Source organism: Pithys albifrons, chromosome 3 (genome assembly GCF_047495875.1).
Source record: "Pithys albifrons albifrons isolate INPA30051 chromosome 3, PitAlb_v1, whole genome shotgun sequence".
Classification (NCBI taxonomy): Eukaryota; Metazoa; Chordata; class Aves; order Passeriformes; family Thamnophilidae; genus Pithys; species Pithys albifrons.
In genome coordinates this window covers 801724-824841 of record NC_092460.1, presented here as the reverse complement: position 1 = coordinate 824841, position 23118 = coordinate 801724, and the positions used below count along the sequence as shown (strand labels likewise).

The 23118-nt window shown below is 56.8% G+C and overlaps 2 protein-coding genes across 3 annotated transcripts; one reads left to right on the top strand and one right to left on the bottom strand.

Moving 5' to 3' along the window:
• The first annotated feature begins 7994 nt into the window (after positions 1–7994).
• On the top strand, positions 7995–11931 carry CAV3 (caveolin 3). The gene is made up of 2 exons (XM_071549664.1): positions 7995–8108; positions 11590–11931. Exons 1-2 carry the CDS (start codon positions 7995–7997, stop codon positions 11929–11931), a joined length of 456 nt encoding a protein of 151 aa, XP_071405765.1.
• A 1689-nt stretch (positions 11932–13620) lies between these two features.
• OXTR (oxytocin receptor) lies at positions 13621–21425 on the bottom strand. Of its 2 annotated transcripts, XM_071549663.1 has the most exons (3): positions 21275–21425; positions 19608–20562; positions 13621–15255 (listed from the first exon to the last, which is right to left on the bottom strand). In XM_071549663.1, exons 2-3 carry the CDS (start codon positions 20536–20538, stop codon positions 15014–15016), a joined length of 1173 nt encoding a protein of 390 aa, XP_071405764.1. In that variant the 5' UTR covers positions 20539–20562; positions 21275–21425; the 3' UTR covers positions 13621–15013. The 2 variants fall into 2 exon arrangements, with proteins under 2 accessions (XP_071405764.1, XP_071405763.1); XM_071549662.1 differs by lacking the exon at positions 21275–21425 and having other exon boundaries at positions 19608–20822.
• Positions 21426–23118: the final 1693 nt, after the last annotated feature.

Sequence of the window (23118 nt, the reverse complement as noted above, 5' to 3'; positions counted from 1 at the left end):
CCACCTCACCAGTGCTGAAGGCAGTGACAGGGATCTGTCAGGAATGAAATCTGTGCACCAAAACTGTCCAGCCACATCTGAGCAGCTGCCCCACTGTGGCTGGAACAGGGGCCGCTGTCACAGCCACTCCTGATTTATATGGCAAAGGCAGGGCAAGTTATGAATATTAATTCCTTTATCCTGTCATAAATAGCCCCAGTCAGCAACACTCCTAAAAGCACAAATAGCCCAGTGGTAACTCCTGGAAAGCTCCATCATAGACCTGGAACAGGCTCACAAATCCCAGCAGAGCCAAACCCCAAGGGGGTTACTGAGTGGCTTTACCCACTGCAGAAGAACCAGCACCTCACAGGGTCTGGCTCTTGCTTACTGAAGGGTGAATTTCCATTGGTTTCCCATCCCTCAACACCTTCTCTTGCAGCTAAAATGTTTCTTTGAGCAGAGCAGAGCTCGCTGTACAGAACAGCTCTATCCACCCTGGAGACCCCAGGAAGCTCTGAGCCAAAATCACAGCTTAGACAGAGACACAAGGCATGGCAGGAGGAGCTGTGACAGGCCTGGGCACAGACACTCCATACCCCACCCCAGAGAGGCACCAGCTATGAGGAGAGGGTTCCCAGGAGATCCGTACCCAGCCAGGCATCTCACCTGGACCAGTGGGACAGGGGAGAGGGGCAGTGGGACAGGGACTGCCACTGTCACTGCCCCAGGACAAGCCCAGCTGCAGCCTCTGACTGGCACGCTCTGTTGGGGTGTTCATTGGGTGCATGTGGACAGTCTGAGCTGAAATCCAAACAGTTGTCTGTAAGATAAAGGCAGTGGAACAAAATAAAGTGTATTTATTCTATTTCTCCCTTTTATCCTGAGCAGAACAATCAATAATTTTATGCAGTAAATAAATGTTTACCTTAAATGGAATTTTCCTTCTCCATTTAACAATCCAATATGCACCTTCCACTTCTCAGCTCTTCTGAGAAACTGCTGAAATCACCTGGTTCCTACAACGTGTTACAAATGGGTTTGTGTGCCCTGTTTGCATTAAAAACAAACAAATCAGGTACTGGGCACTGGCTATGCTACAGTGGACACAAAGCAACCACATTCCCACAGAGCTGCACTGCTTCCCTCACAGACTGGATTTATATCCACATCCAAGCTAAATAAATCACGTACCACAGCCCCTAAAGCAGCTCACTTATCACACCCAGTGTGAATAATGAAATGTCATAATATTTGCCCAAGACACGTGGTTTGTTTTGCTTTCAATAAATAAGGTCTAGAAGGGGAAATAAAATAAAAATGGAAGCAATGCTTCCTCTTGGTGTTACTTGGTGTCAGGGAGTGGCTCTGGACTGGGAGGGAAGGGGGCAGAACGCAGCTCAGCCATAAAGCACCGCCCTCTGCTCAGCATTCCCGGGCTGGGGCAGCTCCCCTGGGATTGCTGCAAGCCCGAGCCGAGCCTTGGAAGGGGCAGCCAGACACAGCTCCCCATGCTCAGAGCAGCCGAGGAGCCACAGCTCGAATCAGCCAACACCAGTGGCCACAATTCCAGGACAGCCTCCCAGGGTGTCCGTGCTGAGGAAAACCCATGTGTGTCACCTTGCTAAAGCCCAGGGGGGCAGCAAAGGCACTTGGGGCAGAGCACATCAAACAGAAATCTGCTCTCAACAGTCAGATCTTCCACGGAACAGAAAGTCTTTCTTGTCCAACAAAGGCTTTCAGGGCTCAGAAGGCTCTCTGGCTTTACAAGGTGGGCCAGGGGTGTTACACTCCTTACCAGAGCAGGCAGTTTTTCCAGCTGCATATCACCACACACACTGCTCCAGATGAACCTGTCCTCTGATGGAGAGGGAGATGGGAAGCTATTTTCATGTTTCTATATTTGCCAGGCTCTCCAGCCCTGGTTTCCAGCAGCTGTCAGCATGCTAAGCTGGGATATTAGGTGCTCACAAGCCTGTCAGATTTTGTTTCTGGCTTAAAGGAACCCCATGGCCACACCAGGGCTAAGAGGAGGTGCAGGGACCCCCAGAGCACAGCCCACCCACCAGTGCCACAGGAGCACAGCCTGACCATCGGCCTTAGTTCCAAAATTGCCATTCTGGGGAGGGAAGGGGGTCAGTAGCCACACTGGAGCCCGAGTCCAGCCCAGTTCTCAGCTTTTAGACAGGCACTGACAGACAAAGGAGAACCACAATAGGTCAGAACAAGAGCAGGACAGGGAAGAGCAGCTGAAACCTTCCACATGCAAAGCTCCCACTGCCAGAAATAGGATCTATATTCTGTGCTGGGCTATTATGAGACTCATCCTGCTCCAGGACTTGAAAGGATTTTATTTGCAGGCATGAGGAGCCTCCTGGCTGTGCCCCAGCCAAGTAATGTCAATCAACACCAGCCAAACCCCTCTGCACATCTTGGCCATGGCAGCACCTTCCCTTATTCCTGGGCACTCACAGGCATCACTCTGCACTTTGGCTCAGCTGCCTCACACTCCTCACCCAGGGCTGGGCCCACACAAAGCCCAGCTCTGCTATCAGAGAGGGACTGGCCACTGCCACAGGGGAATGAGGTCCTGAAGAGCTCTGGAGGGGGGCTGAGCCCACCTGAGCTGAGCCCAGGCCAAGCCAGCCCCACCTTTAGGGTGCTCAGCACAGACAGACAGACACACTCTCCTCTTTCCTTAAACTTGTGTTACAAAGCCCCTACTTGGGCTCATTTTCTTTCCAGTGAGACAAATTTAACCACCTGCATTCCCTGTAGCTGGGTAAGAACATTTCCCTGAGGCACGACTGGGGTCCTGCCCACTGGCAGTGCCCCCAGGTACCCATCCTGCAGCTCAGAGCCATGTCCCTCCACGCTGGAAGGGAGGCATTGTTCTCCTGCCTGCTTTCAGATTCCAGAAAAACCAACCCCACCAGGACCAAGGACAGCCAAAGGCAGGCTGGGACCCCAGTTCTAACCAGCAGCACAACAAGTAGTTAACTCTGAAAATCTCAGTTACCCCACGGTTATGTCACAAGCAATAAATCAAGAGAAGACTTGCTTGATAAGGAAAGCCAAGTGAGGCTATTTTAAAATGAAAATCCAAAGGAATTTAGAGTGTTGGTGTGAGAGAGAAGAGCTGAGATTAGGAGGCGACACAAACATGAGCTGAAAGGGCCCTCTCCAGAACTGTCCTCCTGTGCCTTCAGCAGAGGAGAACAACAACCCATGAGTTCCCAAAGCTGTTTGTTCTTGGCCCAGCCTTGGCTCCACCCAGGGCAGCACTGCACAGTGCCTGGTTCAGCTAGGGTGGGTGAGCCCCCACTTCTGGAGACCCCCCAGCCCCATCAGCTCCTGCAGGACCCAGCAGACCTTTATCCCCCCCTTAATCCAACACAGGACAGTCATTTGTTCAGCGTTTTAAACACAGCTTTGCCCACAGCCATAAGAACTTACTTGAGAGGGAATTAGCAGCAGCTCCTCCTGGTCTCAATTAGTGCCTGATGAGCTGTGTAACATGAGATGCAGTTGTAGATAATTCCTGAGACACCCAGAGCCCTGGTACCATTAAAAATACAGCACTGAAAGCAGAAACTCCTCAGTACCTCTGTCTTAATGGGTTCCAGCTCCTCTCCACCCACCTGCTGTGTCCCTGCTGAAGGGCAGCCCTGTCCTCAGGGGCCAACATCCCAGACCCAGGGGCTCTGAGGGCAGCTGGAGCACCCTCAGCATCCCTGCCAGTCAGGACAAACATGTCCGGAGTGAAAAGAAACTCGTAACTCAAATCTGAGATGAAAAGAACTGTTGCTCACAGACCATGGGATGAAATGCAGCCTCACTTGTCCAGGGTCACAGCTGAGCTCTCATGCCCTCATCTACTTTGAGGGGCTCCATCACAAATAAGGAACAGGATTTTCACCAGGCCAGGCCAGGTTCTGCTCAGTGTGACCCCACACTTGCCCCTCCAGCTCCCAGCTGCAGAGGTGGCAGCACCCACCTGCCCCCAGCCCAGCAGAGCACTGTCAGCATCCCACCAGGAGGTCTCCAGCTCCTTCCTCTCCCAGCATTTACAACAGAGATGCAGAGATTGGATGGTTGTGTATCACAGGGGCACGAATCTGATATTCATAGACTTTCTCTCTCTTTTAAAGGGCAAGACTCTTTGAATAGAAACAAACTAAGACAGCATCTTGAATGATAAATGAATGTTCTTCTCTACTTCCTCACTGAAATTCAATTTTAATTGATATTAAACATGACAGAGCTTCTACTCAAACTTGTATTTTCCAGTCACGACTTCCGCTGCCATCACGTCCTGCCCTCGGCATCCTCTGTGCTCCTCAGTCCTTCAGGACCAGCCCAAACCCAAGAGCCCCCACAGCCTTTGCAGGAGGTAGGACACCAACCCCAGACCCAGGGGCAATGGTAACTCCTTGTTTCTGCAGAGGGAAAATCATCCCCAGGTTTCCTAACCGATGTTCTCAAAATGAAAGATTTGTACCTCAGAGCAGCCGGGCACAGACTCCAGCAGGTGCCCACAGATGCCAGTTCACACCTGGATGTGTGAAGGAACATTGGAGGGAGTACCATCCACTCCAAGCACGGAGGCAAAGCAAGCATTTCATGGAATCATGGAATGTTTGGGTTGAAAGGGACCTGAAAGCTCATCCAGTTCTAGCCCCCTGCCATGGGCAAGGACATCTTCCACTAGGCCAGGCTGCTCACAGCCCCATCCAACCTTGAACATTTCCAGGGATGGGGCAGCCACAGATTCTCTGGGCAACATGTGCCAGTGCTTTAACACTTTCAGTGAAAAAAACCTCCACAGGATCTGTTTTGGGGAAGTTCTGTCCAGCAGAGCACATGGAGGAACCAGAGGAGCCCTGAGCAGGTGCCTCCTGCTCTCCCTCTGCCAAGTCCTGCTGCTGCCTCTGCTGTGTATGTGACTCTCCACTTTTACACAGTGTCCCATTCACAGCCTTTGCATACTCGGAAATACATTTATTTATAGCATCTACAGTGCAACAGAATATTCTCCTCCTGCTTGAGACATTTACTACCTGCACATGGCCCACTGTGGGTGCACATTGTCCCCCTCCCACGCCTGGGACACCAGAGCCACACGCCCTGGGCACAGCCTGGCCCAGCCTAAAGACAGCGAGTGACTCATGCCACGAGAAATCCCACAGGGGCCAGGGGCAGGGACAGCACCCCCAGCACTGCTCTGCTACTCCTTGCACATCCCCGGGGCTGGGGCAGCCGGCTGAGCCCCCCAGCACAGGGAGGGCAGGGCACCCAACCCCTCCTTCCTGGGAAAAGCCTTCCAGGTGGGACAGGCCAGGGAAAAGTCAGTGGAGGCTCCTGTCACACTCCCCCCTGCCCAGGGCAGCTCTGCAGAGCAGCTGTGCCTCCTAAATTTGGTGCTGGTGCCCGGCCAAGCCTGCCCTGCCCTGCCGGCAGAACCTCACACACTCAGCCCTTCTGCCCACGCTGCAGCCCCCCTGCCCACGCCCTCTGCCCACATCGCAGCCCCGGCTGCCCACACACAGCCCCTGCCCACACACAGCCTCCTCTGCCCACGCCACAGCCCCCCTGCCCACACACAGCCTCCTCTGCCCACGCCACAGCCCCCCTGCCCACACACAGCCCCCCCTGCCCACACACAGCCCCCCCTGCCCACACACAGCCCCCCCTGCCCACACACAGCCCCCCCTGCCCACACACAGCCCCCCCTGCCCACACACAGCCCCCTCTGCCCACACACAGCCTCCTCTGCCCACGCCACAGCCCCCCTGCCCACGCCACAGCCCCCCTGCCCACGCCACAGCCCCCCTGCCCACGCCACAGCCCCCCCTGCCCACGCCACAGCCCCCCCTGCCCACGCCACAGCCCCCCCTGCCCACACACAGCCTCCTCTGCCCACACACAGCCCCTGCCCACACACAGCCCCTGCCCACACACAGCCTCCTCTGCCCACGCCACAACCCCCCTGCCCACACACAGCCCCTGCCCACGCCACAGCCCCCCTGCCCACACACAGCCCCTGCCCACGCCACAGCCCCCCTGCCCACACCCTCTGCCCACATCGCAGCCCCGGTTGCCCACACACAGCCCCTGCCCACACACAGCCCCTGCCCACACACAGCCCCTGCCCACACACAGCCCCTGCCCACACACAGCCCCTGCCCACACACAGCCCCTGCCCACACACAGCCCCTGCCCACACACAGCCTCCTCTGCCCACACACAGCCTCCTCTGCCCACACACAGCCTCCTCTGCCCACGCCACAGCCCCCCTGCCCACGCCACAGCCCCCCTGCCCACGCCCGCAGCCCCCCCTGCCCATGCCGCAGCCCCTTCCTGGGCTCCCAGACAGGGGGAAACGCTGATTTTGCAAAAGCGCCCTCCACAACGTGTCCGGAGATGCTGAGCCATCGAGCAGGTGGGGCGACAGAGCTCTGACAGAGGATGCAGCTCTGAGGGAACAGCTCTGGCCTTAGAGCTGTGCCCGAACCCTTGAAGAGTGGACAGGATTTACCTCCACCACCAGCCCATCCTGGGCTTGGGCTCTTCCAGCCACTGTGTAAAAGCAGAGGGAGACCCAGGGATATGGAACCAGTGCTGCCAAAGGGTTTTCCAGTACCCTTTTGCCCAGGACAGGGGCACTGATGGGCACTGCTCTCCAGAAACAGCCTGCTCAGATTTACACCCCACACTCCACAACTCTTTCCAGAGTTTGTTCCCTCTCCTTAGGTGCCCCCTGTGCCTTTGCAGGATCCTGTGAGTTCACAGTTACTTGCCCACCACAGTTCTGCCCTCTCTCTCCCCACAGGAGTTAGGGGGGGTCCCTGACAGGCTGCATTCACCTCACTTTCAGCTATGGATGTATCACACCCCAGGGCATCACCACATCAGCTTCCACTAGAGCTTCTCAGCCCAATGAAAGAGCCCAATACCATTTTTGCATTGTATTGTATCAGCTCAAGGGCTGGAACAGCCCCATCCCAGCGCTGGAAGCTCCCGGCGTGGAGCACGTGGGGTTGATAAGGACACCAGTGCCAGGCACTGATGTTTTTGGAAGGCAGCAGAGCCTTTTGCCTTGAAATCCCTCCCTCCCAGTGCCAGCTGAGCACAGGGGCTCTGAGGCAGCACTTCCACACTCAGCAGTTTTTGGCACCCCCAGACCCCTTAAGGAGTTGTCCATCCCTCCCTCTCTACCAGTTCTTAAGCAGCTGAACATCTCTCCCTCTGTACCTCCATTTTATATTTGGGGTTTTTTCACAAAGCCATTACTTTGAAACAAATCTTCAGTTCATGAAAGCCAAGAGTGCACTGAAGACATTGAGGATTATTAGTAAAGTAGAGCCCAAGTTAAATAAATCTTCATTAGTATGCTAATTGTCACTGTGGGCAGTGTCCATGGAGATCTCCCAACCACTATGGGTCTGTGGGTTGTATCTTGGATTTCCTCGAGTTTATCTGGATGAAAAAGGTGGAAACAAAGACATCCAAGATGCCATCACAAGCCTTCTCCCAGGCTCTGGAGGGACCACAAGTCTCCCTGGCCATCCCAGGACAATGCAGCTTCTCTGGGCAATATTTATAAGCACAATTCCTTTCTCTCCTGAGCTGCTTCATTTACAGGTTTGTAAACAATTTTCCTCAAACAATTTCTCTCAGGCTTTTGAGGACTTCTGCCCCGATTTGGGTATCTCTGCTCCCACAGCTGGGCTGGGGGCTGCACACCCACTCCCGGTGCCACCCCCGCCGTGGCTCAAAGGCCACCAGCTGCCCCTGCACATGCCATCCCCCTGAGGTGGCAGCGGGGGCTGTCCCCAGCCCAGCCCCTTTAAGGGACACTCCGGGGCGGCCGCGGGAGCCACGGCATTAATTTTAGCCTGGAGCAGGGCCAGGGGCTCCGGGCAGCTGCTGCGGGCGGGGGGGCAGCGCTTCCCAGCCTGCCCTGCCCGAGCTGCCCCGGCCCCGCCGCGGAGCGCCCGGAGCCCGGCACGGCCATGGCCGAGGAACGCACCGAGCTGGAGGAGCGGATCATCATCAAGGACCAGCACACCAAAGAGATCGACCTGGTGGACAGGGACCCCAAGCACATCAACGAGGACGTCGTGAAGGTAGGGCTGTGCCACGCTGTGCTGTGGAGCAGCACTGGAACCAGGATTTAGGTTTCAAATGTTGGTCTGTGTTTGGCTCGACCTCGGACGGGGCTGTCAGTGCCTGTCCACGTGCCCCAAGAGGTGCCATCCCCAGGGCTGTGAGGAGGTAACAGCCCCACTGCCCGGGTACCCAGAAACCAGCCGGGTGGCATGTGGGCTCCAATTAATGCCATGTTTCCCATTCCTTGACTGGGCACTCCAGTTCCATGGAGACACCCTCGTTTGTACCAGTAAGTAGGGAGCCAAAAATAGCACAGAAATTAAACATGATTGATTTAAAGGAAACCTTGGAAAAAGGCTGCTGGTCTTCTATACATGACAGTCTCAGTACCAAAGTGTTTGATGCACGTTGTCCTGTTTCTGAAGGCTGTTCTCACCAGGGCAGCCCAGGGGTGCAGGAGCCCCCCACATCCCTCCCTCTATTGCTGACCAAGAGGAACTCTCATTCCAATTCCTGGTCTTCCTCTAAATCTGTTAGAATCATGTCCTAGGGTAATTCCAGCCCAAAGGAGAACAGGAGGAGGTGGAAGGGTTTTGTTAAAACTGTTTGAGATCAAAGTGGATGTCACAGCAGCAGGGACAGTGTGCACTGAGCTGCTCACACAGGCTGTGACCTTGACTGCACTGATGCAACTCAGACCTGCATCTGGGCATTAAAAGACCAGTACAACTACAACAATGACATGGTCAAATTAAATTCCTCTGGATGAGCTGTGGCAGTGGAAGCCCTCAGTGGGCACCCTCCTGGCACTGCAAGACATGCCTGTGGCAGCTGCCTGACACCTTGGGTATCCTGAGAACATTCCCAGCAGTGTGTCCCCCATCTGTGCTGGCCCATGCCACTGCATCCCACAGCTTTTGCCTGGGGCTTGGAAAGGTGGCAGGTGAAGGAAACACCACCTGCTGTGACCAGGACAGCACTGAGCCCACTCACCCCAGGGCCAGGCAGAGCTCTGGGACACCACCAGCTATTTCCTGGGGGCAATGCCAGTGCCTTCCTGGCCATCCATAGTGCTCCCACATCTCCCAGCCTCTTTCCTGCACCCCAGCCCTGCCTTTTCCCACTCAAGGGTCTCCAAAGCCTGAAAAGGCCTTTCAGTTCACACACTTACATGGCCACGCTGCTGCTCCATCAGTGTTGGAAGTTTTCAGAGCTCAGACTCCTCAGCATTCCTCCACCTTAAAATAGCCCAGCTGATATGGCTGGAGGGGAGGGCACAGCCAGCCCCAGGACAGGGCACAGCTCACCCCAGGGCTCCTCCACAGCATCCCAAAGGACTGCCAGGGCCTCCTCACTGTCCTGCAGGCAGGAGTGCACTGCAAACACCCAGGGCACCTTGGCATGCCCAGAGCACAGCAGGCAGAGGCAGCCAGCAGGAGAGCAGGGAAGGAGAGTGCTCCACAGGACAGAGGCCTCACCTGGTCATGGATGAACATCCTGAGCATCACAGGGCACCAGCCAGAATTCTGGACCACGTTACAGTGGTGGCACCACCCACAGGGGCTTTGCAGAGCTTCACAAGCCTACACAGCAACAAAGCAGACCATGGCTGGATTCAGTGACCTTAGGAGAGCTTTTCCAACCTAAATGATTCCATAAAGGAGTGGTATGTTGTGCAGGCAGCTCTCCAGGATCCAGACAGTCTGAGGCTCCACTGCTCCTGCAGATCCCTCCCAGTGTGATGCCAGCAGAAGGGGCACTAAGGCAGACTCTCTGCTCTTATATCCCACTGCTCCCTGTGTTAATTGATCCCTGATGAGCTCCTCAGGCAGCTGGGCAGTCACTTGGGCTAGTCCCCAGCACACCTGGGCTTTCTGGGGCTGTTGGCAGCACTCCAGGACCACTTGTCAGGGCTGCTGATTCCTCATCCACCTCAATGCTTCTCCCAGCACCTCCTGCCCACTCCAGGAAATTAAAGATGATGCAGAGTGATTTTGTAATCAAAGTGCCTCCAAAACCAGAATGGATATTGCAATTTAACATGAATATACAAACAGACACCTCAGCTGTCTGAGGGAAGGTCAGGCTGGTTTTTCAAGACAAACAGCTCAGTTTATGTATTCCCTAGAAGTGAGTTAAACCCATGGGGATCTCTGTGCAGAATTCAGAGAATTTTGGAAGTGTTTGTCATTCAAAGACACCCCCAGTGCCTGCACAAACAGCACTACCTCTGGAAGGGCAGGGCCGACTCCCAGCTCCCCATCCTCAGGAGGGATGAGGATGAACAGCACTGAGCACCTCAACCCTGTGGGTATAAATAAATAATCTGTAAATCCAGAGGCCTGGTGAATTTTTATTAGAACAAACACCTTCCTGCTGAGCAGGCAGCCCAACTCCCTGAATGCTAAAAAAGGGCAGGAATGGGCTCTCGATGCCTCCACAGCCAACACCCCTCACCCGGCTCCTGTTCCGAAGGCTCCTGCCTGGCCCCAGCCCCTGGGAGCACCAGTCCCAGCTCAGGGGGTGGGACAGGGGCTGTGACACCCCAGGGCTGGGACCTCATGCCTGCACTGTGCTACCCACGGGCTGAGGCTGGACAGTGTCCAGAGCCCTCAGCCGTGTCCCAGTGGGATCTCTGAAGGTGTGGGGACTCTCCGGCTGCATCGGGGCTTGTCCTTGCTCAGGGGGTGCAGGATCTGTGCCCCCAGCACAGCCCTTGCTCAGGGGGTGCAGGATCTGTGCCCCCAGCACAGCCCTTGCTCAGGGGGTGCAGGATCTGTGCCTCCAGCACAACCCTTGCTCAGGGGGTGCAGGATCTGTGCCCCCAGCACAGCCCTTGCTCAGGGGGTGCAGGATCTGTGCCCCCAGCACAGCCCTTGCTCAGGGGGTGCAGGATCTGTGCCCCCAGCACAGCCCTTGCTCAGGGGGTGCAGGATCTGTGCCCCCAGCACAGCCCTTGCTCACGGCTCAGGCACAGATCCTGCACAGCCCTTGCTCAGGGGGTGCAGGATCTGTGCCCCCAGCACAGCCCTTGCTCAGGGCTCAGGCACAGATCCTGCACAGCCCTTGCTCAGGGGGTGCAGGATCTATGCCCCCAGCACAGCCCTTGCTCAGGGGGTGCAGGATCTGTGCCCCCAGCACAGCCCTTGCTCAGGGGATGCAGGATCTGTGCCCCCAGCACAGCCCTTGCTCAGGGGGTGCAGGATCTGTGCCCCCAGCACAGCCCTTGCTCAGGGGATGCAGGATCTGTGCCTCCAGCACAACCCTTGCTCAGGGGGTGCAGGATCTGTGCCCCCAGCACAGCCCTTGCTCAGGGCTCAGGCACAGATTCTGCACAGCCCTTGCTCAGGGGGTGCAGGATCTGTGCCTCCAGCACAGCCCTTGCTGTCCCCAGCCGCCACCGTGTGGGATCTCCTCTCACCTTGCAGCAGACCATCGTCCCTGCACCAGAGCCCTTCTGATCCCCAGGCTCTCCTCACCTGCACTGCTCTCTTCCAGGTGGATTTTGAGGATGTGATAGCTGAGCCTGTGGGCACATACAGCTTCGACGGCGTCTGGAAGGCCAGTTACACCACCTTCACTGTCAGCAAGTACTGGTGCTACCGGCTGCTCTCTGCCATCCTGGGCATCCCCCTGGCTGTCATCTGGGGCTTCCTCTTCGCCCTCATCTCCTTCTGCCACATCTGGGCAGTGGTGCCCTGCATCAAGAGCTACCTAATAGAGATCCAGTGTGTCAGCCGGATCTACTCCCTCTGCATCCACACCTTCTGCGACCCGTTCTTTGAGGCGCTCTCCAAGATCTGCAGCAACGTCCGAGTTGCTCTCCGGAAGGAGATTTAGGTCCCAGCAGCTGCCCTAAGAGCCCTGGTACAGCCCTCCCTGTGCAGCCTCCTGCCCTTGGGCACAGGGCCAGCCGTGCCTGGCGAGGAACCGCACACACGGACACCTGTGCTCAGGGACACCCGTGGCGAGGGAACTGCGCACCACAGCAGGGCCCCACGGCAGAGCTGGCTCTCACGGGTGCTCCCTGCAGGTGGAGGCAGGCAGGGCTGACTCCTTCTCCAACCCAAAGCCAGCAGCTTAAGGACAAGAAAAGCCCATCAAGGCCCGGGGAGCAGCCCAGGGAGACCCTTCTGCCCTCCAGGACCACAGGGCATTGCATCCCGATGCCACAGGAGGGATGGCAGCACCTCCTGGACCACATCCCTGGGCCACAGTCTGCAGCTGCAGGATGAGCAGTGAGGATGCAGAGCTGCACTGGCCACTGACCAAACCCTGCCCGCTCCTGCATCCCCAGGGGCAGGGATGGCACCGACAGACACTCCCACAGGAGTTATTATTTGCTGCAAACAATTGCTGTTGTGGGAGCTTTTGTGTCAAACCACCACACTAAAGTTTTAGGGATAGAATATCTAAAATAGACTTTTTTTCATGTGTGTTTGCATTTCAGCCAAGCTCTGAGAGCCAAATCAGTCCATGCATGACATGTTGTGTCTGCTCTGGGACTGTGAGCTGAGCCTGGGCCTCTGCCAGCTGTAAACCCACTTGTGGCACTCCAATGCTCAATTATGTACTTCATTATGGAGCATCATGAAGTACTGTGAGCAGGACCCAGGACAGGACAGCACAGGTGAAACACAGCCCTGTGCATGCCCACTGAGCTGGGGCTGCCAGGAGGGCAGCAGGCAGTGCCATGGCACCAGGACACTTCACTTGCAAGACAACAAGCTGGGCTCTGAGCAAAGCTTTGGCTCAGTTCTCAGTGAGAACCTCCACTGCCCACTTCCTCAGTCAGTGTGGAGTGAGCTCCAGGCACAGCAATGTGTGTATCCCACACAGCCAGGGCTGTCCCTCCGCTCTGTGTCCTGGGATGGAGCAGTGGAGGCTGCAGAGGGCAGGACCATGCCAACCCCTCGGGCTCTGCCCAACAGGAGGGGACCCACGTCCAGCCAGCCCCTTCCCTCAGCATCCCATGGGGTCACCCCAGTGTGGGGAGTGAGCAGAGGAAAGAGGCTCCACCAAGACAGGGCCACTCTGGATCCAGGGAAACCGGGATGAGGACAAAAAGGTCCAATTCAGAACTATTTCCTCCCTTGTGCTGTCAATTAATTTGTCAGTCCATCATCCACAGAGCCACACTTTCAATCTGAGGCCCTTAAACCTTCTTTTGGCTCCGTCCTTAAGTGCTTTGCTGAACCAGAGCCCAGGAGGTCTCATTGTCCAGAGGCTGTTCTCAATTGTATCTATGTGCTCCTTTCCCTTGGCTTCCAAAAAAGACTTGGAGCCAAAGACTCCTCTAGTGCCATGCCAAGGATAAGAAAGAGCCAGGTTTTCTGCTGGACCTCTTCCAAGGGCTTGGGATTGTGCACTGCCATTATTTCATAGCAATATGGCACCAGTGCTGCGACAACACCCAGGGCTGAGATGGGTGGAGTGATTCAGGAGAAAAAAAAGATATTTAGGTATGTGTAAGGCAAAAAAGTCTCAAAAACACTTTACTCTGAGCATTTTTAAAAGCTTTATGTCGGAATAAAATTAATTAAAATCAATTATATTATGGGATTATAGTACTTTTAATTTTTTTTCTAGTGGTTCAGAGCCTGAATCCAGAAAACCCCAACTGGAGTCCCTGCACGTGGAGCACACACAGCTCCCCTGTCAGCACCTGGGCTTCACTTTCAGCCCTCCTGAAAAGCTTTTTGGCAATGCATTCCATATCCTCCCACTGTGACACACCCAGGGCTGCTCTCCCTGTCCCTGACCCACCACAGCCCTGGGGATGGTGTGGGGGCTCAGCTGGAGAGCAGCACAGCCCTGGGCATGGCCCTGCCTGAGCCCAACCACCACTGGGAATTGCAGCCAGGGCTGGAGGGCAATTCCCTGTCTCTCCCAAACTCCCTCTCTGCTCCAGGCATCCAGCCCAGTAACATCTATTGCCATGTTCCCTCTAGTCCTTGGCAGACAGAGGGTGCACCAGGACCCCGGATTCACAAGAAAAGGGGACCCTATTCCTTGTTTTGTGCAGGAGTTAGTGACTCTCAAGGAGAAAGAAGGTGAACGTAGGAGGAAAATGCTGTGTGGTATCCTAAGGATTTATACCAGTCAGCAAAAGTGCTGAGAGCTCACTTAGAGCTCCCACAAAAAAATGGAAGGAATGTCAGGATAGAAAAGGTGCTAAGGTACCTGCTGGAGACAGTGAAAAAAAAAAGGACACATTTCAATGCATTTTTCATGTTCATTACAAACATGAAAGTCCTGATCACATCACCCTTTTAGAGCTGCATGACCCCAGCTGTGTCCCTCCAGATCCAGTGCTCGGGCACTGCTCCCCAGCAGTGATGCTGCTGTGCTGGGCTCACCTGGCTGTTGTGTTACAGCCTTGTTTCCCTTTCCACCACACACAGTGAGAAAACTTTATTTACAGTATTTGTCAGCAATAAAAATCCATGCTGTGAGCATGCCTTGTGTGTTACAGAGTGAGGGAATGGTACTGGAATGGTGGGAGACTCCATGGGATCACTGTTGCCCATCTCCTGTGCCACCCATGTGTCCCTGCAGTGTCACCCATGGCCCTGTGCCACCCGTGTGTTCCCACAGTGTCACCCCTCGCCCTGTGCTGCAGCCCCTTCCATCTGACAGGGATGCAGAGCACCTGCCCCAGCAGTGTGAGCTCATTTAGGACAAAGCCTGTCCCTCCTGGTGGCACCCAGGAGGTTTGGGGCTCAGGAGCAGGTTCCTGGTGTCCAATCCCAGGCAGCACAGAAACTTGGACACAGAATTGCTGCCCTGCTCATGTCTCAGTTAAATAACGCCTGCTGTACATGCTTACAGCCATATATACACCTATTTATACAGTCCCAGCTGTGCCCAGAGAGGCGCTGGAAGCAGCAGGTCAGGGCACAGGGTGGCGGCTGCCGGTGCCTCACGTCGTGGATGGCTGCGAGAAGCTCCTCTGGCTCGTGCTCCTGCAGCTGAGGACGAAGGAGGACGAGTGGCTCTTCTTGCTCAGGTCACACGTCGGCTGCGACTTCAGGTAGCGCGTGGAGCAGCAGAGGAAGCGCCGCACGAGGTCGTGGAAGAGATGCCCGGTGTAGAGCATGTAGATCCAGGGGTTGCAGCAGCTGTTGAGGCTGGCCAGGAGCATGGCGATGATGAACGGGGAGGCTGCAGGGCAGGGCACGGCAGCGTCAGGGCACGGGGGTCACCGCCAGAGCCCCAGCACTGCTGGCACCACGACACCCCTTCCCTCCTAGCCCGGGGTGCCTCCCGGCCTGCGGGAGCACCACGACAGGAAAGGAGAGCGGATAAACCCACAGGGGGAGCTGGGGCTCGGTTTAAGCATGTTCGGGTTTGGTTTGTCCCAAAAAACCCTGTATTTCCCCGCTCGACTCCAGTGCTGCTGCCGCTGCCGCCTGCCCAGCATTACCCTGGAATGCCTGGCCGTGAGGCAGAGCGGCCCCCAGTCCGCCTTTATAGTGCCCAAAGCCGGGGAAAGGGAGCGTGGCCCTCGCTGTTGCCATGGCAAGGAGCAGGACCCGGAGCAGGAAGAGCAGCTTCCATCTGCTCGGGCCATGGGGCAGCCGCTCTCGCCCAGCCCCAGGGCATCCCCTGCTCCTGGGCTGTCCCTCCCACCAAACACTGACTGGCAAGACAGTGCCCTGTCTGAGTCCTTTGCGTGCTCTCCCAACATCTTTCTCCTGGCATCTTTCTTTCCCCCCAAATTAATTTTTCTCACACTACACTCTGCCAGGAGAGGTGACAGCCATTCCCACACCAGGAATGAAGTTCAGGAGCCTGGCAATGGCTCCTGGCCACAGGGGTGACGTTTGAGACCAGGAACAATGGTGGCAGTGCAGTTCCAGGACATCGAGTCTCTGGCTGCTGCTCTCTGTCCCCAGAGCACAAAGTACCAACTGTCCCACCTGAGAGGCTGGATCAGCACCTTCTGTGACAAGGGGACGGTGGGACTGGCACTGATCGTGGCACTGGGACAAGGTGGGATGGCCCCTCAATGAAGTGGCTGCAGATGGGGACGGAGCCTTTATCCGGCTCCCCTCTGCCAGCACTTCTCCTCTGCTCCTTTCCTCCTGGGGCACCACCTGCACTGAGGATGCACGTGGTGGTTTGGCTGTTCCTGCCTCTGCAAAAATCCACTGGCAGATTTTAGACCAGTGAGGAGTGTGACTGTGAGTGGTTCCAAATGCACCTTTAGCCAATGGATGTGTAATTCCTGCTCTGGTGATGTCTGCTCCAACCACTTTTAATTTCAAGCAGATGCTAAAATAATTCTGTAGGGAATGGCTTCAAATCCCAGGCACAAGACCTGAAATACATCACAGCCTTTCTATCCACTTAAAAACATCCAGCCAGGGCTGATTCAGCTCTTTTCTCTCTCTGTGGGAGACAAATTGAATTTCAGGGAGCTTACTGCAGGGCAGGTCCAGAGGGTGGATTGCTCCCCTCTCTGGCTGGAATGCTGGAGACTCCCTGAGGAGTGCTGCAACCAGCAATCTCTGACCCTCGGGGATGTTCCCTCTCCCCAGACATCCCCCACTCCAGCCCGGGAGTGCCCAGAGGGGTGGGCAGAGGGGGAGACTGAGCCTGGGCAGGGCTGCGGGGGCTCTGCTGCCAATATCTGGTACAGGAATGGGATGGGATGGGATGGGATGGGATGGGATGGGATGGGATGGGATGGGATGGGATGGGATGGGATGGGGTTGGGCTCCCCAGTTCCCACACCCTGACAGGGACCATCGCTCACAGCCCACATGTCAGGGCACCAGACCTCGAGAGGAAGGGACTAATACAAGAGTCACAGGGCTTTACAGCCCCGCTGTTCCCTCCCAGGAGCCTTGAGCCAACCCTGACTCAGGGCTGAGAATGCTGTGTGTGTCCCCTGGGAGGTGTGTGTGTCCCCTGGGAGGTGTGTGTGTCCCCTGTCAGGTGTGTGCAGTGGGAACCTCCTTCCAACCTGCAGCCTGTGGAGAGTCCCTGGTACTGAAACCAACACCTCGATCACAGCCTGTAGCTCCAACCCACCGAGGAAAGGAGGGCGCTGCCGTTGTTCTCTTTACAGCCTGATCTCTCCCCCTGTACATGCCAAACCACAGCCAACAGCACCGTGCTGAGGAGGGAGCCCAGCCCAGGCAGTGCCAGGGGTTTACACAGGACAGACCAAGCACTCTGCATCCCTCTGCTCCTGCCCGAGCTCTGCAGCTCACCACGCTCCAGGATGTGGCCCAGGGACTCAGGACAACAGGGCCCCTGCCCAGCCCCCTCAGCACGGCTCAGTCAGGTACAAACAGAACTGCCCACACCCAGGGACGCTGTTTGACATCCAGTGTGGAGAAAGCGAAACATTTTCTAAGGAGGTGACTCCCTCTCACCAGCCTTTGGGATCTGCTGATCACCCCCTAGTGCAGCCATGCCCCCACTGCCACCGGCACCCAGTGACCCTCTGCCCTCCCTCTCCTCTCCCTCTCTGTGGCTGTGAGGTGAGGAACAGCCACATTCCCTTCCCATGCTGCACCCAAGCCTCTGCAAAGGGATCCAGGATCAGGACAATGTTATGAGAATGCTGCAGGCAAAGTTCATGTCCCCTGCAAAGAGGTCTGACCCTGCCACCCCTCTAGTGCCTCTGGGCAGTCAGTGAGGAGAAGGAGGGTGTGGGAGGAAGGGCTGAGGTCTTCCAGCACTTGCTATCCACAATAACCCACCCCAGGCTTTTTCTCACCATGCCATGGAAGCTCCCAGCAGTGCCCTGGCAGAGCTCCCAACCTGTGCCGCAGCCACGGGGTGCCCGGCGAGAGGAACATGAGAGAGGGGAGTGTGGCACAGCTCAGTGGGGCTGGAGCTTCCCTTGATACCTCAGAGCAAAGGAGGAAAGAAAAGGAAAAAAAAAACAAAGGGAAAGGGGAGGGGAATGGCAAAGGAGAAGGGAATGGGAAAGGGGAATGGGAAAGGAAAAAGGGAAAGGAGTGGGAAAGGGGAATGGGAAAGGAAAAAGGGAAAGGAAAAGGAATGGAAAAGGGAACACAAGGCCAATGGCAAAGGGTGAGCAGGGGAAATTTTCTGGTGCAACAGGCAAGCTGGGTTGTGTGAACAACACACCCACCCCTACACCACTGCAGGGTCAATAAAGCAGCAGAGGTTTGGGTGCGGGGAAGGTTTGAGTGCTGGGAAGGTTTGGGTGCTGCTGAGGTTTGGGTGCTGCTGAGGTTTGGGTGCTGCTGAGGTTTGGGTGCTGCTGAGGCAGAGGAAGTCCTCAAGATTGCAGAATTAAAATACAGTGTAAGAGAGAGACAGTGTTTCACCCCAGAGTCCATCTAGGAACTCAAATTTTTGAACAGCCTAAATCAGATGGAAAGCCCAGGGCCAGCAGACTGGAACACCCAGGAAGGTTCAAAAAGCCACACTCCACTTCTGAAATAAAAGGATCAAAGAGAAGCAAGGGAGGCAAACCAGGGCAGCCTGGCTCTGGCTCTCTGTCAGCCTGGCCCGCGGGGAGGAGATGTGCACAGGCTGCAGGAGATGGTGGGTTTGTGCAGCATTAAGGCAGGGCAGAGCAGCCAGTGTGAGTGGCCATGCTCTGGGAGCAGCTGTGCCCAGCACTGCACTGCCCCGTGCCACAGCAGGGCTGTGGGGATCAGAGGGAGCAGCTCCTCCTCACTCCTTGGCATCCCCAGACTCGGTGTTTCTGTTGAGCCTGGGTCAGTCAGTCCCAGGAGTTCTCATCCCTGAGTGCACTTTTCTGCCCTTTCTCCTCCCTCACAAAGTTGTGCAGAGTTTTAGTTTTCGGCTCTCCCTGCAGGGGCAGAGGGACCATCGGGGAGCTCCGCTGGGTGACAGCACAGCCCTGCACAGCCCAGCCGTGTCAGAGCAGGCAGGGGGGATGTTTCATTCTATCTACGACCTCTGCAATGACAGGAGCAGCCAGCCCGACTGTAAAAAATGGCAAATCGCTGACACCACATCTTTTAGGAAAAGGCTTTGCTCATAAATCAGGGGCTTTCTGCGAGAGCCACGCTCCTGTCAGAGATACAGTAACAGCAGTCCCGGGGTGTGTGGGGAGGAAGGAGGGAGAGAAGAGGGAAAGGAGCAGAAAGCAGAAAAGTCAGTGAGGAGAAAACGGTACAGCAAAGGGAGGGAAGTCGGGCTGCGCCGCTCTCTCCTGAGCTCCCTTGCAACTCCTGGCGTGCCCTGGCAGAGACTCCAGAGTGGCTCCATGAGGGCTGACAGCAGCATCTGGGGACAGCCACCACCCAGGGACAGCCACCACCACCCACTCAGCCTGACTCCTGAGCTGCAGTGGCCCTGCATTTGCCAGGGTTAAGGTAGCCCCTGACCCAGGGAAGCCACAGCACAGCTGCTGCTGCCTGGCAGGGGACTCACCCATGATCAGGACTTCCTCCCTCTGCCAAAGCCCAGCTTGGAGCAGAGTTTCTGCCGTGGACATCCCCAGGGCCCTGAGCAGAGCCATCCATGCACAGCAGGGCAAGAGAAGGGAGAGGCTGTACCTTCCTGCGGGGCGTTGGTGTCCCACACAGACCACATCTGCACGAAGAAGAAGGGAGTCCAGCACACTATGAAGGCCACCACGATGATAAAGGTCATTTTGACAGTCCGGATCTTGGCTTTGGAGATGAGCCTGGTGCTGCTGACCCTGGCAAACACCATCCCACTGCGGGAGCCCGAGCCCAGACCCACTCTGGGCCCATGAGCTGTCTTCAGCTTCACGTTCTGCCAGATTTTGAAGCTGATTAAGCCATAGCAGATGCTCAGCATCAACACAGGGATGATGTAGACCATGAGGGTGATCCAAGTGACATAGGCTTTCGGTCCCCAGGGCTGGATAAAATCCGCCCAACAGTCATAAACCCCATTCCCTACATCCCTCAGAGAAAATATGTGGATCTGAGGGATGCTAACCAGCAGGCACAGCAGCCAGGTGAGGAGGACAGAGACCCGGTCAGCTCTCCTGTGCAGGGACCTCAGAGGCTGACAGATGGCCAAGCAGCGGTCCAGGGACATCAGCAGGAGCATGTAGGTGGAAGCGAACATCCCCACGACCTGCAGGTACTTGATCAAGCGGCAGAGGAAATCCGGCCCATAGAACCTGAAGGTGATGTCCCAGATGAGCTGGGGCAGCACCTGGAAGATGGCCACGACCAGGTCAGCAATGCTCAGGTGCTTCATGAAGAAGTACATGCGGGAGTGCTTGTGGCGGGTGGTGTGGATGGCCAGCAGCACGCACAGGTTGCCGGTCAGGGCGAGGAACAGGATGAGGCACAGCACCGTCACCTCCACCTTGGCCATGTCCTCGTTCCTCTTCAGCGGGTCTGCGGTGCTGTTCCGGCCGGCGCTCAGGTTCTCCAGCCGGAGGCTGCCGTTCCCCAGGGAGCTGTTGATGGTCCAGGCGCTGCTCCCCGCCAGGTACAGCTTCTCCATGGCCAGCGCCGTCCCGCATCGAGCCTGGGGCAGGGAGGGGGCAGAGAGGGGGCAGAGAGTGGGGCAGAGCCGGGTAGAGCTTCTACCGACCGCGTCCCTCTGCGGCTGCCGGGTGTCCCCACCGCTCTCTCTCCGTGTCCCCTCTGCTCTCAGTGTGCCACCTGCTCTCCGTGTCCCCCCGCGCTGTGTCCCCCGCGGGTCCCCTCCCGGCCGTGCTGCTCTCTCTGCGCGCCGCTCCCGGTCCCCGTCCCCGTCCCCGTCCTCGGGGTGGCGGCTCCCGCAGCTCCTCCCTGTCCCCTCCCCGGGCTCTCGGCGTCCCCGCCGGCCGCTGCCCCGCCAAAGCCCCGCGCTGGAGCGGCGGGGGCGGTGGGGAGAGGCGGGTCCCGGTCCGGCCCCTCGGGGTCCGCCCGCAGCCGCTGGCCCCGCACCCGGACCCGCCTCGGCATCTTCATCTTCACCGCAGCGCAGCCGCTCCCGCTCGACCGTCAGCCCTCGGGGCAGCCCCGTTACCCCCCGGGGCAGCCCCGTTACCCGCAGGCCGGCTCCCCCGGAGGGTTCTCCCGGAGTGAGGCTGCGGTGCCGGGTGGGTGCCGGGACAGCGGAGCCCCGGGGGCTCCCAGCGCGCCCAACAACACAAAGAGCCCCCACCCCGGGCAGGCAGCGGAGCGTGGGAGCGCGCCCCGGGCTCATCTCCCCCTGCCCAGGCTCACCTGCCCCCGCCCCGGGCTCATCTTACCCCGCCTCGGGCTCAGCCCCAGCACAGCCTTGCCCGGCCGGAGCTGCCGTCGCAGACCCGCAGGGAAGGTCCCCTCGTATCTCCCAGCTCGGCCCCGTCCAAGCAGCAGGATCGTGCTTTAGTCACTTGGCAGTTAAAACACACACCCAGAACTTCCCCTTTCTTTCGGGAGGATTATTTCAAAGTATTATTTCTCTAAAGGAAGGAGAAGTGGCTGTGTGTGACACCATTCACCACCAGCTCATCAGCACAGGTCCCTGGTTTTCCCTGCTCTCAGACACCATATGAGTGATGTGAGACCCAAGAGTGCAGGTGAGATGTTCAGAGGAGCATCAAACCCACCCAGCTCCCTCCTCAACCCAGTGGCAGCTGCACTGAGTCAATCCCAGACCCTCAAACCTAAAAGGTGTCTCCAGCAGGGACATGCCTGGCCCAGCCCTGAAGAGCTCCAGCATCACCCCCATGCTCCCTGCTCTAAATTCACATCTCAAATCCTCCTTGGCCCAGCCTCAGGCCCCAACAAACATCCTTGCAGCTATTTTTAAAGATTTTTGGGAACCTTTAGCTGTACGTGAGATGTAGAAATGTTAAATACTTTGGCAAGTTCTTCCCTCCAGGGTTCACGTTCTTCCTCCTTGAGGCAATAAAAGTGCTGTGGGAATCGCTGGATCACAGCTCACCACGTGCAATGCTTTTTTATTGTTGTGCCTTTTTTTGGAGAGTTCTGGAGGAGGAGGAGGTGGCTGGGGTAAAACCCTGGCTCCAGTGGAAGCAAGGAGAGGTTTGCCCTTGGCTTCTGCATGGCTCTTTGAGCATCTTGCAGCCACTGAGGGATGATAAATGTGCTTGAGGATCCAGCTGGGGTGGCAGTGTGGTGAGACACTGCCTCAGACGAGGCAGAGCAGCCACTGCTCCTCTTTGGCCTTGGAGGAGGCATCACTCACAGCTGCACAGAGACCAGCTCCTTCCCAGACCAAACCTGAGCTGCCAGGAAAGAGCCTTGTGCCCCTTGTGCAGCTCCCACACGTGGCAGCAGAGCACCTCCCAGAGTGGCTGCAGCTGTGAAATACATTTGATTTCAGTGGCGAGGCACAGGTGCACAGCTGGAGAAGAGCTCCCCAAGGATTCATCCTGGCTCTCCCTGTGCCAATGCCACTCTGCTCCCAGGGCCATGTTCTCTGACTCAGTGCAGGAGCAGCTCAGGGAGTGCTCAGTCAAGGTGAAGGATCACACGCCTGGGGACTGAAATTTGGGGTCAAAAGGCCAAGCCATGGAAGGGTTTGGTTCGTTTTACTGTAAGTGCTTGGCTTCAGCCTTGGCTCTCTGCTCAGAGGCAGGGACTGAGCTGGGTGGGAGCTGTGCCGTGGGAGCCAAGGCCTGGATGCTCCAGGCACAGCTGAGCCCCTCAGTGCCAGGACAGCAGCACAGCAACCCTGCAGAGCTGAACGTCACTCCTGTCCCCACCTGCTTCAGTCAGGTCTATACAGGGCTCTGGACACAGTGACACTCACCACAGTGCCTCCACCCAGGGCAGGCTGTGAGCATCAGGGTGCCAGAAATCCCAGGTCCTGCCTTACTTCATCCCAGATCCCAAACTGCTAAGAAAATAAAGGAAAACCCCCTGCAAGGACTGTTACCTGCCCCAAGTGGCTCAGATCAGTTTATCTGTCCCAGGAATCCATTTCACAGCCCCAATAAACATTGATTTGGGCAAGTAACGCTGGCCTGAGCCCAGGTCAGCTGTGGCTGTTGGAGCCAGCCAGCCAGTCCACCCTCCCAGCCCACGAGGACAATAACACTGTCCCTGGGTGACATTAAAGTGCTTTACTGCTGATTGTGTGGAG